Here is a 12567-nt window from a genome sequence, read left to right as displayed (position 1 = left end):
GGGCAATCCTTTTAAAGATGTTTCAACCAAGTCTCAATCTGTGAGAGTGTACTTTTTTGCTTACACTTAATTGCATCTGCATTTTTATGACTACAGCTAATTGTGAATGCAAAGAAGATGTGTTAGTCATCTAATCAATAAATAAATAAATTTGTTAGTCTCTAAGGTGCCACAAGGACTCCTCGTTGTTTTTAATGATACAGACTAACACAGCTACCACTCTGAAACCAATCACTTGACTGTGAATGCAAACGGCTAGTAAGAAAGCTTAGGCCAGTCATTGGCAGCTGCAGTTACTTGTGGGCACAATTCAACGCATACCCAGAAATCAGGCCGCAAAATTAGACTCTGTCTTCCCAAATCAGGTCCAGGATTTTTGACCAAACACACATGTACAGCTATTTCTCTCTTGTTCTGCACTCAGTCATTGCGATCTAATCTCTCTCCCTCACATACACATATTTCCCATTGATGCTAACAGGAGTGGTGTGCTGATATCATGACAACTGTACCCATTAACAATAGCAGTAGCACAATAGACTGATATACAGAAGTTGGAGAAATGGGAGGCAGTCTCCAGATTTCTACAGGACCTTCTTCGTAATTGTCACAACAGTTTTATCCATATTTCAATAGGCATCCCATCATAAGTTGTGCCTCTGTTTGTTTCAGGTGTTCTCTGCAGCACGAGTGTATTAATTCCACTGAGCCAAATTTCTGGACGAGTGCGAGTGAGGGAGTGCAGCAGTGTCCTTCAATGACAATCACGCCATTGGAAATTAATATCGACAATGACGACAAGGTACATCTAATGTGGATACAGGTTAATAAAGTGCTGTAGGCCACAGGTCACCATCTGTTCTCGGAGCCCACAGATGTCATTGCTCTAGCTAGAATAATGGTTCCAAACATTTGGGGGGCAATAATACCAGTTTGCCAGACTCCCACCTCATATGCTCTAGCTGGTACCAGCTACTGTCCACTGCTTCCCATTCAGTGGTGAGACTGGTCATTGGAGCAGCCCAAGCCCCATTGTGTATTACAGAGCTGTGGCAAAATTTTCAAAAGCACAGAAGTCCCATTTTCAAAAGGATCCTAAGTCTCATTGAAAATCAATAGGGCTTGGGCTCCGAAATGCCTTTATGTCACTTTTGAAAATGGGACTTAGTCTCCTAAGTCACTTGAATGCTTTTGAAAATTTTACCATTAAAAAAATAGGAAAAACAATTAAAAAAAATTTTTTTTTTGTTCCCTTTCCTGGGGTTCTAAATTAACTCATCTGTTTTTCATGACATTTTTAATATTTTTTTTAACCAACATTTATATCAAAATCAACTATTTTTGAAATTCGTATCAAAATGGTTTCTTTACCAAAAACCAAGTTTCTGGTAAATGAAAACATTTGCTAAACTTTTTGATAATGTCATAGGTTTTATGGAAAAAGTTTTGGTTTTGAAAAAGGGGAATTTTTCAACAACAAAAAATCTTTTTCATTTAAAAAACTTTGATCAGCTCCAGTGTGTTGGAATGAGCTACTGAGTGGGAAGCAGGCAGCAAAATGGACCAGTGCCCAGCACAGGTGGGGAGAGGGAACCCAGCGTACCAGTCCCTAAAACCTCAAACACCACATCTGGTACTGCTTCTCAGTGGCTGGAAACAGCTGGGTTAGAGGGTCACTGACTATGTACTTAGTTTTCATCACAGTGTTGAATCGGCAGCAAACTTGTATTTTAGTTAAGTTTAGAGATTGGTGTGAATCTCAGAGTTTGGTTGCATCTCCAAACTTCCCCAGAGCTCAGGGGAGATGTTCAGTTCAGGGTCTGGGTCTGGCAGAACTGGGACCCACAGTCCTATCCACAAAGCCACAGAAAACTCTCATTTGGCTCTTTTGAAGCAGAGGCTTGTGGCCAAATGATCTGCTGGCAAACCCTATTGACTGTGCCGTGGAGTCACAACTGCAGATAACTTAGTCTTTGGGGTTTTATTTTAAGATCATGTACAAAAGAAAAGCCAGTACCTCAAAACCTTCAATTCCTGCATCTGCTTAGGCAAAAAGTTTCACAACAAAAAATAAACCACCAAAAATGCATTTGAAGTTCCCTTTGGAGGAGTGCAGAGCTATATTTTCTCCACCAGTCACCACTAGCCCTTCAGCTGGAATGGCCCTTTTAATATACACTTCAGTAAGTTAAAGCAGCTACCCTGCCCCCTTTCCTTGAGCTCCTATGAGGCTCCTCTCTCCCAGGTGGGGTGGAGGGCATCAAGATCACATGGACTCCTTATTGGGGCAGAAGGGTCTTCTCACTATGAGCCTATAACACAGCTAGTCATCGGCCTGAAGGTTTGGCTACAGACTAGAATTTCCCCAAAGTTCAAGAATTTCAGATCCAGAGTTGGTTTGCCCCACTCTCCTTTTGTTGTTTCATGGGCATAATCCCACCCTGGTGGTATTTGAAGTTCCACAAGGAGCTGCTGCTGCAAAGGGAAGAGGTGTGCTCCAAGACAAGACGGGGATAGAACCAGTAAGGTGCTTAGGTTGGAGTGGGCTAGGTGGCACATTCCAAATGGAAGGGAGCAGTTCAGATTTGTGTAGTGGGGCTCTTACATTGGCTTTGTGTTTGGACGACCATCTGAATAAAGCACATGGCTAGTTCTGAGTGTCAAACTATAAACATACCCTATATATTTACTTACGGAAACAATGGAACTCTATAGTGACAAAGGTGTATTACTGTAGCAATTTCTTGTACACCATGTGACGCATATGACAAAATAAATATTGAAAAAATCAGCTGTCAGTGGACATTTTTGCTGAACTGGTTAGTCTATATGCTTCCATCACCTTGTCCAACTCTGTAAATCACTTTCTATGGCAATAATTGAACTTTTTGTCCAAATTTAAGGGCATGATCATCCAAATAAATGGGAACATCCCGAGCCTCAGTGGAATGGAGATGTCTTGTGATTATGGAAATAATATCTACACTGTCGCCAGAGTCCCTGGAAATGATGTAAACTCTTTTATTTATTGTAATTTTCTTCCAAGAGAGAAATATCCCGCATTCCCACCCAATCAAGGTATGTAATGGAAAATGGGCTCAACTTACATTCCAAAACTTCTTTTATGGAATTAATTTGCTTAATTGTTGTATTGATTCTGGGGCTAAAGGTCATTTTTTTGCAAATAATACTATTTATAGAAAGCATTGGGAAAAAAGGAAAGCTGAGGAGCTTCTCTAGTATATGAAATGTCACATTCTAATCACTGCTGGAAGTTCCTGAAATCTTTTTACCATCCTAGCATGAGTTGTCAATCAGTATTTTCGAATCCATCTATTGTTACTGGTGGAATGGAAAAACCAGTTCAGGTATGTAGCTTATTGGGTTTTGCTTATGTTGCCTAGATAAAATTTGTTTATTAATTTTCTTTTAATGAGTACAGAAATCTACAAGTTTAAGCTCTTTATAAATAACAGCATTATTGGTATTTCTAATCATTACTATTTTACTTTCCTTTCAAAACTACATTTCAGAAAAAAAAATCCAAAAGAAGAAGTGAAGTGTGGTCTGAGACAGCTCAGGAATGCTAATACCATCTGCATGCTGCTCTTTCCAAAATACTAAGACTGAAATCTTCAAACCTGCCCACTAACTTTGGATGCCTCCAAAATTGGATGCTCAGCATGAGATACTTGGGACCTGACACTCATAGACACTGCACATTTGCAGTCCCACTTGAAGCCAGGGCAGGTGGGCGCCCAATGCCTTTGGAAATCGGGCCCAGATAGTTTCATGCTGGATACCCAAACAGTGAGGCATCCAGAATCTGTAGCCAATTTTGAAAATTTTGACCTAAACATTCTAGACTTCAGGGTGGGATTTTCACAAGTCTTCACCATTGGTCTAACTGCTCCACTGAAGTTGATGGGGGTTTAATCATTGATTTCAGTGGGAGCAGAGTTAGGCCAACACTCTGAGCACTTTTGAAAATCCCATTTATATTAGGCAGTTTTAAAAGATGTCCTTGATGTTCTCCCCAGCTGTAGGAAGAATGGTAGTGATTGAACTGCTTTGTATTGTTGTTTATGGTAATGTCCAAGCCAATTTCTGGAAGCCTATCTTTTGATTTTTTATGCACTTCTTGGAAGAGGCTTTGATTCTCATCCCAGGGGTGTTTATCATAAGATTTCAAAAAATTAAGCAATTAAGCAAACAGTAGGAGAAATGTAGTTTACAAATGTTGATAGCCAAAAATGGGACTTTTCACCATTCTCTGTTGGTTTGTCCACACTGAGAAAATTAATGAGGTTTTAAAACATATTGACTAATCGGATTTAATTAACGTATTTAAAAATACCACTTAGGACCTAGTGTAGACAAAGATACTAATTTAACTTTGGGGGCAAGGGGTTTAAAGTTAGGGGGGCTAAATGAGGAGGAACATATGAACTCTGTGAGGCAACCCAGAGGAAACCCCAGAGAAAAAATTTCAGCAGCTGGGATATTATTTACTCAGAAGTTTGTCTTGCCCTCTAAGATTGAGCAAAAAATAGAAACTCTCTTGTGATCCAATATTCTTTGGCTTGCTTGTTTCAGACCATGTGATTGTTCAAACTGCAATACGGGTCAACGGCAAAAATATTGTCTGGGCCAATTTCACCATCTATGATTGCAAAAGAACTGGAAATATTTACCCCAAAACAGCGTAAGTGATCTCACCTTCCATAAATTACAGCAACCAAAGCAGCTTGGGGGGAGGTCAGAGTTGGGGGAGAAGGCAGGGTGTTGACAAATAGTAGCTTGCTCTGCAGTGTCTCACTTTAGAACCTGGTGCTTGAAACTCCCAAATCTTTGTGCCGGGGAACAGATGTAAATTGAGCAATTCAAAATGGTGTATGTGCATCATCTGAGGGTGCTTGCTTGTGGGGTTAACTGAGCAGGAAAAGCCCTCCCTGCCAGCGGGACCGTTTGAGTCCTGGGCAGGATTTGGCAGGACTGAGGATGATGATTGCCAGGGATTTATACAGGAAGGTCCTAGCAGCCTCTCAAGCCATCTGGACATTTTGATGGAGCCTGGCTTATCTTTTTCTTTAAAAAAAAAACCATGAACAATATTTTTATTTGAAAGTTTTTTGTGTTAACCCTTCGGGTGCTGGCTAATCTCCAACTCTTTAGCACTTGCATGCTAATCTGTGTGTGCATCGAATGTATCTAGTCAGTCTACTGCCTTTAATCTAATCTATAGTATTTATAGAGAATCCATCACCATAGTGTCAGGGGATGTTGGAAGCATCGTACCTTGGGGACTGGACAATTTCCAAGGGTTTAGTGGAGGTATCTAAAGGCTGCTGTGCCAAGGAGAGGGAGGGTTTCTGGCTGCAGGGAAGTGAGGACAGATATGTACTCATGCCTTCAGATTCCCAAATGGCCCTGTCATCACCCCACCCCCACATCCCCCAGAAACAAGCCCATCATCTCGTGGCTGACCTCATGACATATTCCACTGCCAGTTTCTGACCACTTCCTCAAGCTAAAAACCAGCAGGGTATGAGGGAGAATCACAGCAGGAGGTGAGGCCTGGGGTGCAAACAAACTGGCCTGGAGCCCAGAGCAGCTCTGTGCAGTGATATGGACCAGCAGTGTGTGGCTGTGGGCTGCTGGATGGGGCAGGGCTACAGTGGTTCTGGGAGGGTCCAGAAGAGGACTAAGAAAGCCGGAGGAACCTCATTGGAGAGAGAGGAGGGAGTTAGGAGCAGGGAGCCAGCCAGTTGTAAGACTAGAGGGAGAAGAGGGGATTGAAGAGAACCAGGTATACTTGGGTCCCAACTCTCTGCTGAAAGCCTTCAGGCTGGGTACATTTGTCTTCTGATTCTAAGGGTTAAACAACAGAAACAGTCAGCCAAATAATCCATGCATTTGACACGCTGAGTCCCATCCCGTACATTTCCAGAACTGCTTGGGAATAGCCATGTATCTCTCATTGGATATAATGAGATTGTGATGCTGGTTTCAACCCATGGAACTTTATGCACATTTACAGGATATAATGATGTGACCCAATGACCCAGTCAATGCAGGATTCCACAGCCTCTACACAAAGCCATTGAAAAAGCCACCAGAAGATTTAGCATCACCTGATTTAATGGGAAAATTTACAGGGTCTAAAAGACATATTTTTAAAAATGGGAGAGGGGCTCAAATACTCCCTGGCTGCCTAAAGTCACTCTGTGGTCTAGAAGCTTTGACTGTGTGAGCCAGGGTGAACTTGTTAATGGAACTGACACCTTTATCTGTTTGTGGAGAGGTCATTCCCCACAAAGGGCCAGCCTGATGCAGAATCAGGGGAACAGCCTCAAGAGCTTTTGGGCCTTAGCATAGCCCTGACAATAAAAGAATGGATAGAACGACCAGAGCCTTCTCTGAATGGATTTGTCCTAGGGACCATAAAATAGAGAACACAGAGTCTACAGGTATGTGAAGAACTATAACCTGACACTGACGTTGGGCTCTGCGGAGGGGGCTGAAATCTGCATGGCCTTTAAAAATTAAGTGCACCTGCTTTTTATGCATTTCAGATGTACCAGCTGCCTCTCGACCAAATGGAAGTGTTATTGGTGCACTAAGAAATACATGTGTGTCTCCAATTACTCTGATTGTGAGGACTCACTAAAGATGAATGTAAGGCACATTGGGCTTTGTTATTTCGTAGATTTTGTAAGTTGGCTGCATTATTGTTATTATATCCTGTCTTTTCCTGGAGGAATTTCCTGTGTTGACCAGATGCCATTGGTTTTAGAATACTGTACTGAACATATATGGGGTCAGCTATGGGACCGAGACTCAGGAGACTGAGGCTCTGTTCCTGGCTCTGTCACTGACTTGCTGTGTGGCCTGATTAACTGATTAACACCCCGGTGAGGTAGGCAAGTAAGTATTCTTGCCCTCTCTTCACAGATGGGGAAACTGATGCTAAGGTTGGTGAAGTGACTTACCCAAGAGCATGCAGAGAGCTGGTAGCAGAGCCAGGGTTAGAACTGAGCAGTTGCTAGTTCCCATATGTGTGCTTGATCTCATGGCGTCTCCAGGTAGTGACTGAAAGTGGTTACAGTGAGAGGCTATTCAGTGAGCTGTGCAAAGTGGTTCTGTGGTCGCAGTCCTGCTTCTAGTAGATAAGTGTCAACATTACATAATCTGTTGGCCCCAACTAGCACCTATGTTAGCAGCTTCAGCAGAAGGCATAAAAAATTGTATTGAGATGGAGTCTAGTCTGCCCTCTCCATTCTTAAAGTGGTCCCTCTAGATTGAGGAGGAAGCATTGTGGGGGAAACTGACACTGAGCTGTACCTGTTCTACAGCTAAAAAGAGGACTTCAGTTTCCTGGGCGGTCAGTCCAACACCTTTCGTCAGTTTATCTCCGGTTTTCTTGCCGTTGACACAGCTGTGTGTGTCTGTGTATCTTGTAACAGAGTAAAGAATTGTTCATGTGTGGGATTCTTCCAATGTACATGTTCAGCTTTCCTGGTTATTTCAGCAGGCTTTGTCCCTTGGTTCTTTATTACCATTCAAACTGGAGCAATGCCTTGATTTCCACGCACCTTGGGATGCCTGGATTTAAGCAATAAAATAAATCTAGCAATACCTTACAATTCCTTTAGCTTTTACTAGGCTGTTGTGGTACATTAATGAAATGGCAGCTAACTTGCTAGAGCGCCACTGGTGAGTGCAGAAAATCGCCTTTATCCAAATTACAGCTCCTAATAACACAGGAACTTGGCATAGTCAAGCTTCTGAAATTTAAACTGAAGCTAATTTAAATAAAATTGGCCTTTAGCAATCAATTTATTGGACCTCGAAGCCAAGCTTTTACATTTTAAATTGAATATTTCTTTGGCGCTAGCACTCTGAGCCTCTTTCAAGCTCATTCAGACAGAGATTCCCCTTGCTTGTTACCTTTATACAAGGACCTCGGCCATATATTAGACTTTCCATTCTCTCTTCCAGACTTAACCTCAGAGATCTGATTGATTTCCATTCATGCCCCTTCATACCCTGCCTCCCTTTGTGGAAATCTCTGGAACTCATGTAATTCATTAAAGAAGGAAGGCAGATATGACCGATACATTGCAACTTTTTATCCTATACAGTTCTTTCCATATAAAAACAGTATGAAAGGCTTCATGCATCTGTTGAGTCACAGCCAGTCAAATCGTTCTTTGAGAATAATATTCATTGCAGATTTAACCTTCTTCTCTGCTTGTGACTCATCTGTGAACAGATTTTCCAAATCTCTTAGCATTTTGTAATTGTTAAATGAACAGTATAAATCTGTAGCCCTTGCTTTGTTTATGAATCATTCACGTTGGGCCAGATTCTTAAAAGTTCTCAGCACCAAACATGCTGAGCTCTTTTGAAAATCTGACCCTTTGACTCTTTGCTATTCTGTGTGCGAGACTAGTCACTAAATCACATGATGTTGTTACTGCTGTTTGAATGAGTAGAGTCCTGAAAATCTGCAGATATTCACTTTATATCCCTGGACCACTTTTGTAGATCATAGATTGGATGCAGATACAAATTTTGTATCCATGCAGGGCTCTATGGATGAGAGAAGCTTTCTAAAAAGGAAAATAAATAAATGCAAACAGCGACTTAGGCCATGTCTACACTACCACTTATGTCGGCAAAATTTATGTCGCTCAGGGATGTGAAAAAAACATACCCCTGATAGATATAAGTTTCTCCGGCATAAGTGGTAGTGTGCACAGCGCTAGGTTGGCAGGAGAGCTTCTCTCGGTGACATAGCTACTGCCGCTTCCTGGGGGGTGGTTTAATTATATCAACGGGAGAGCACTCTCCCATCAGCATAGAGTGGCTACATGAGAGATCGTACAGCGGCACAGCTGCATCAGTACAGCTGTGCCACTGGAAGGTCTCTAGTGTAGACCTAAGTTCCCTGTAAGCTGCGCAGCAGCGGCCTATTTAGCGCCGTGCAGGTGCTCAGGGAATCCTCCTGGGGACCTGCCGCGGTCGGGAGCTCCTGGCCCAGCCCCAACCTAGCCTGGCCCCCTACCTGCCACGGCCGGGGCAGCCCAGACCTGCCGCGGCTGGGGAACTCCTCCTGCAGTCCGGACCTGTCACGGCCCAGATGCCCCAGCTGGGGCACCGCGGCCCAGCCCCAGCCAGGGCGGCGGAACCCAGCCCAGTCCCATCCACGGCCAGGGCTGCCCAGCCTGGACCCAGTCGTGGCTGGAACAGCCCGGCCTCGTGCCGCCTCTCCCCCAGCCCAAACCCAGCCCTGGCCTGGACCTACTGGGACCAGGGGAGGGGTGCCTATCCTGCGGCCCCAGTCCTGGAGCTGCTGCAGCAGGGAGAGGCGCATCACCCCATCAGTCCAGGTGCTGCTGCAGGGAGAGAGATCTGGGGGGAGTCCCTGAGCCCCTCATCCCTGGTCCCACCCCAGAGCCTGGACCCCCAGCCGGAGCCCTCACACCCCTGAATCCCAACCCTCAGTCCCAGCCCTGAGTCCCCTCCCACATTCCGAGCCCCTCGGCCCCACCCCACCACATGAATTTTGTTACGTGCACCAATATGAAAGTCATGTGTCACACATCACCTCTATATTGGTGCACATAACAAAATTCATTCCGCACATAGGTGAGAAAAATTAGAGGGAACACTGGTGTAGACATAGCTTTATTCTTGCTCCTGTACCACTACGGTAGGTAAGTGTATCATGTCCCCCTTTAGTGGCTGGTCTACACAGATGATAAGAGTCTTCTACTGCTACTAGTAGGGCCAGTGCTGAAGGCGCTGTGTTCTTTTCCTAGTGGTGATCAATGATGAAATTCATTACACTCATGAATATCCTTCTTTCCATGTGAATGCAGGTATTTGAATAAACAGTGATCCCCCCCAAACATGCATATGAACAAAAACCTCTCAGTCAAGGGTATTCAAGCAGCTGGCACAATTGGGCTCTTGATATATGCATCAAATGAATTCAGCTCCCCAAGCCAGCTGATACTCCACATTTCTTTAAAAAAAAATATTAAGGATCTTTTTTCAACAATAACTAGGTTGAATTTAAAATTAGACAGGCCAAAACACCAGCCAATACACTCCAGGGAACAATTATGAGCCTGTCCCTCATTCACAGGCAAATTCTCTTCTGTGGGCCACATTCTGCTCCCAGTGTAAATCCAGAGTCATTCTGTTGGCTTCAGTGGACTAACTTCTCCAGATTCACACTGCCTTGCTGGGAATGAGAGCAGAGTCCAGCCCTGTATCTCCACAAAGCCTGAATTGTACAGCCCTGAATGCACAGGGGAGGGAAACTCAAAGCCCCAACCCCAACCACCACCACCCCTTTTCCTCCAGGGAAAAAAACATTCACAGAGCATGTTACACCTACTGCCTGATCGTTTTGATTTTGCTTCTCTAGGGAAAGTATAGCAGTCTCAGTGACCCCTTGACCACAGCCTCACCTCACAGCTTTTCAGCCTCTAGAATCCTTGGACTATCAAAGGAACAAACTGCCTGAACCAGTGAGGATTAAAGTAATCAGATGAGCTCAATGCTGCCAAAGGCAATCACCTCCAGAAGGCTCAGTGAGACAGATCCTGAGATCCTTACACAGGCAAAACTCCCTCTGGAGTCAATGGGAGATTTGCCTCAGTAGGGACAGAATAAAAGCTGGGTAAGAACCCTGAGGATTTGTCTCCAGATTTGGATGCATCTGAGAATCACTGAGTCTCTTGAGTTTACAGCTGTTACTTACTGAAAAATTTAGAGCAAGTCTTTGAATGATGCTTCAGGGATATCAATTTAGTTTTAATTAAGGGACAAATCATCAAAAAAAAAGTGTGTGCCAATGTGTACCCACATTTGAGTGCACAATTGCACATGAATATCAGGCTATTGCCTGCACATAAATGCCCTTTTGCACACACAGTTACCTGATTTGTGTGCCTAGTTGCAGTAATTGTGTGTGCAAATAAAGACATACACGGTGCTAGCAAGCCATGCCCTCTTTTTTTCAATTATATGGGCCCTTTTCATTGGCTCACAATGCTGATTAATCATGGAGAATGTAAGAAGCTTTGCTCAGTGGTGAGAGCGAGGGATTAGGAATCAGACCTCCTGGGATCTGTACCTGCCCCCAACACTGGTTTGCTGTGTGACCTTGGGCAAGTCACTTACTTTTTTCCTTTGTGATTCAGTTTCCCCACCTGGAAAATGAAAATAATAATAGTACCTACCAATGAGACTTATTTCCTTTTTGTAAAACTCCATGACATCCTCAGATGGTAGGTGCTTTATAAATGCATAACTATAATTTAAAAGATTTATTAAGGACTAAATCCCAAAGGTAAAATTGTCAGAAGCACCTAAATCTGATTTTCAAAAATGACTTAGGCACTTAGAGCCAGATATTTAAAGGTATTTGGGCACCTAACATTCTAGATAGGTACCTAGTAGGATTTTCAAAAGCACCTACCTCCGATTTAAATACCTTTTAAAATCTGTCCTGAGGAGCCTACATTTCACTGAAAGTCAGTCACTTAGCTGCTATTGAAAATGTTATTCCAAGTGGAAAAGATACATCCGTCTCTGATCTCCTTATTGGTGCTGAATATTCCAGGTACATTCAGGTAGAATGCATCTGTTGTGCTGCTGAATGTACCAGGCACGCGGACATACTCCTGAATGTACCACTGTAGACCCTAATATCCCATTGATTTCACTGGCCTGGCAGTGGATGACAGTAGAGTGCAGAGGAGATGATTGAAAATCAGCAACCAACAGATTAGTCCTTAATGTTTTTAATAATCACCATGTGCTTGTACACAGGATATTTCTACTTAAATCCAAAGGAAATTCCTGGGATAGTAGAAGGATTTAAAAAAAAAAACAGCATTATTGGATTGACTTTTTTCTAAGAAATCACTGCATGGAACCTGCAGCTTTACTGGCAAATGTAGAATTGCACTGAAACTAGGGTTACCATATTTGAACTTTCAAAAAAGAGGACACTCCCTGGGGGGGGTAGCCCTGCCCCTATCCACTCCCTCCCACTTCCCGCCCCCTAACTGCTCCCCACAGAACCCCCAACCCATCCAACCCCCCTGCTCCTTGTCCCCTGATGGCCCCTGCCGGGACCCCTGCCCCTAACTGCCCCCCGAGACCCCTGCCCCTATCTAAGCTTCCCTTCTCCTTGTCCCTGACTGCCCCCCCACATGACCCCACCCCCTACCTGTCCCCTGACTGCCCCGACTCCTGTCCACACCCCCGCCCCCTGACAGGCTCCTCCCAGAACCCCCGACCCATCCAACCCCCCCCTGCTCTCTGTCCCCTGACTGCCCCGACCCCTCTCCACACTCCCGCCCCCGACAGGCCCCTCCCAGAACCCCTGACCCATCCAAACCCCCTTGCTCCCTGTCCCCTGACTGCCCCCTGGGACTCCCTGCCCCTTCTCCAACCCCCCAACCCCCTTACCATGCCACTCAGGCCAGCGTGTCTGGCTCCACATGGAGCCAGACACGCTGCTGCAGACACGCTGCCACGCTC

The 12567-nt window shown here is 44.3% G+C and overlaps 1 protein-coding gene across 3 annotated transcripts in view; it reads left to right on the top strand.

Moving 5' to 3' along the window:
• Positions 1 to 12567, top strand: part of PLXND1 (plexin D1) — a 131905-nt gene that overhangs the window by 36693 nt on the left and 82645 nt on the right. For all 3 annotated transcript variants that reach the window (XR_010589033.1, XR_010589034.1, XM_024105001.3), the window contains exons 5-8: positions 673 to 802; positions 2904 to 3078; positions 4597 to 4705; positions 6576 to 6678. Coding sequence is in view for 1 of the 3 variants with exons in the window: in XM_024105001.3 (XP_023960769.2) it covers positions 673 to 802; positions 2904 to 3078; positions 4597 to 4705; positions 6576 to 6678 (517 nt within the window). In the remaining 2 variants the exon portion in view is untranslated. The remainder of the gene's footprint in view (positions 1 to 672; positions 803 to 2903; positions 3079 to 4596; positions 4706 to 6575; positions 6679 to 12567) is intronic.

Source organism: Chrysemys picta, chromosome 7 (assembly GCF_011386835.1).
Source record: "Chrysemys picta bellii isolate R12L10 chromosome 7, ASM1138683v2, whole genome shotgun sequence".
NCBI classification, from domain to species: Eukaryota; Metazoa; Chordata; order Testudines; family Emydidae; genus Chrysemys; species Chrysemys picta.
The sequence above is the reverse complement of the archived record's forward strand: the minus strand, read 5'-3'. Positions and strand labels throughout refer to the sequence as shown.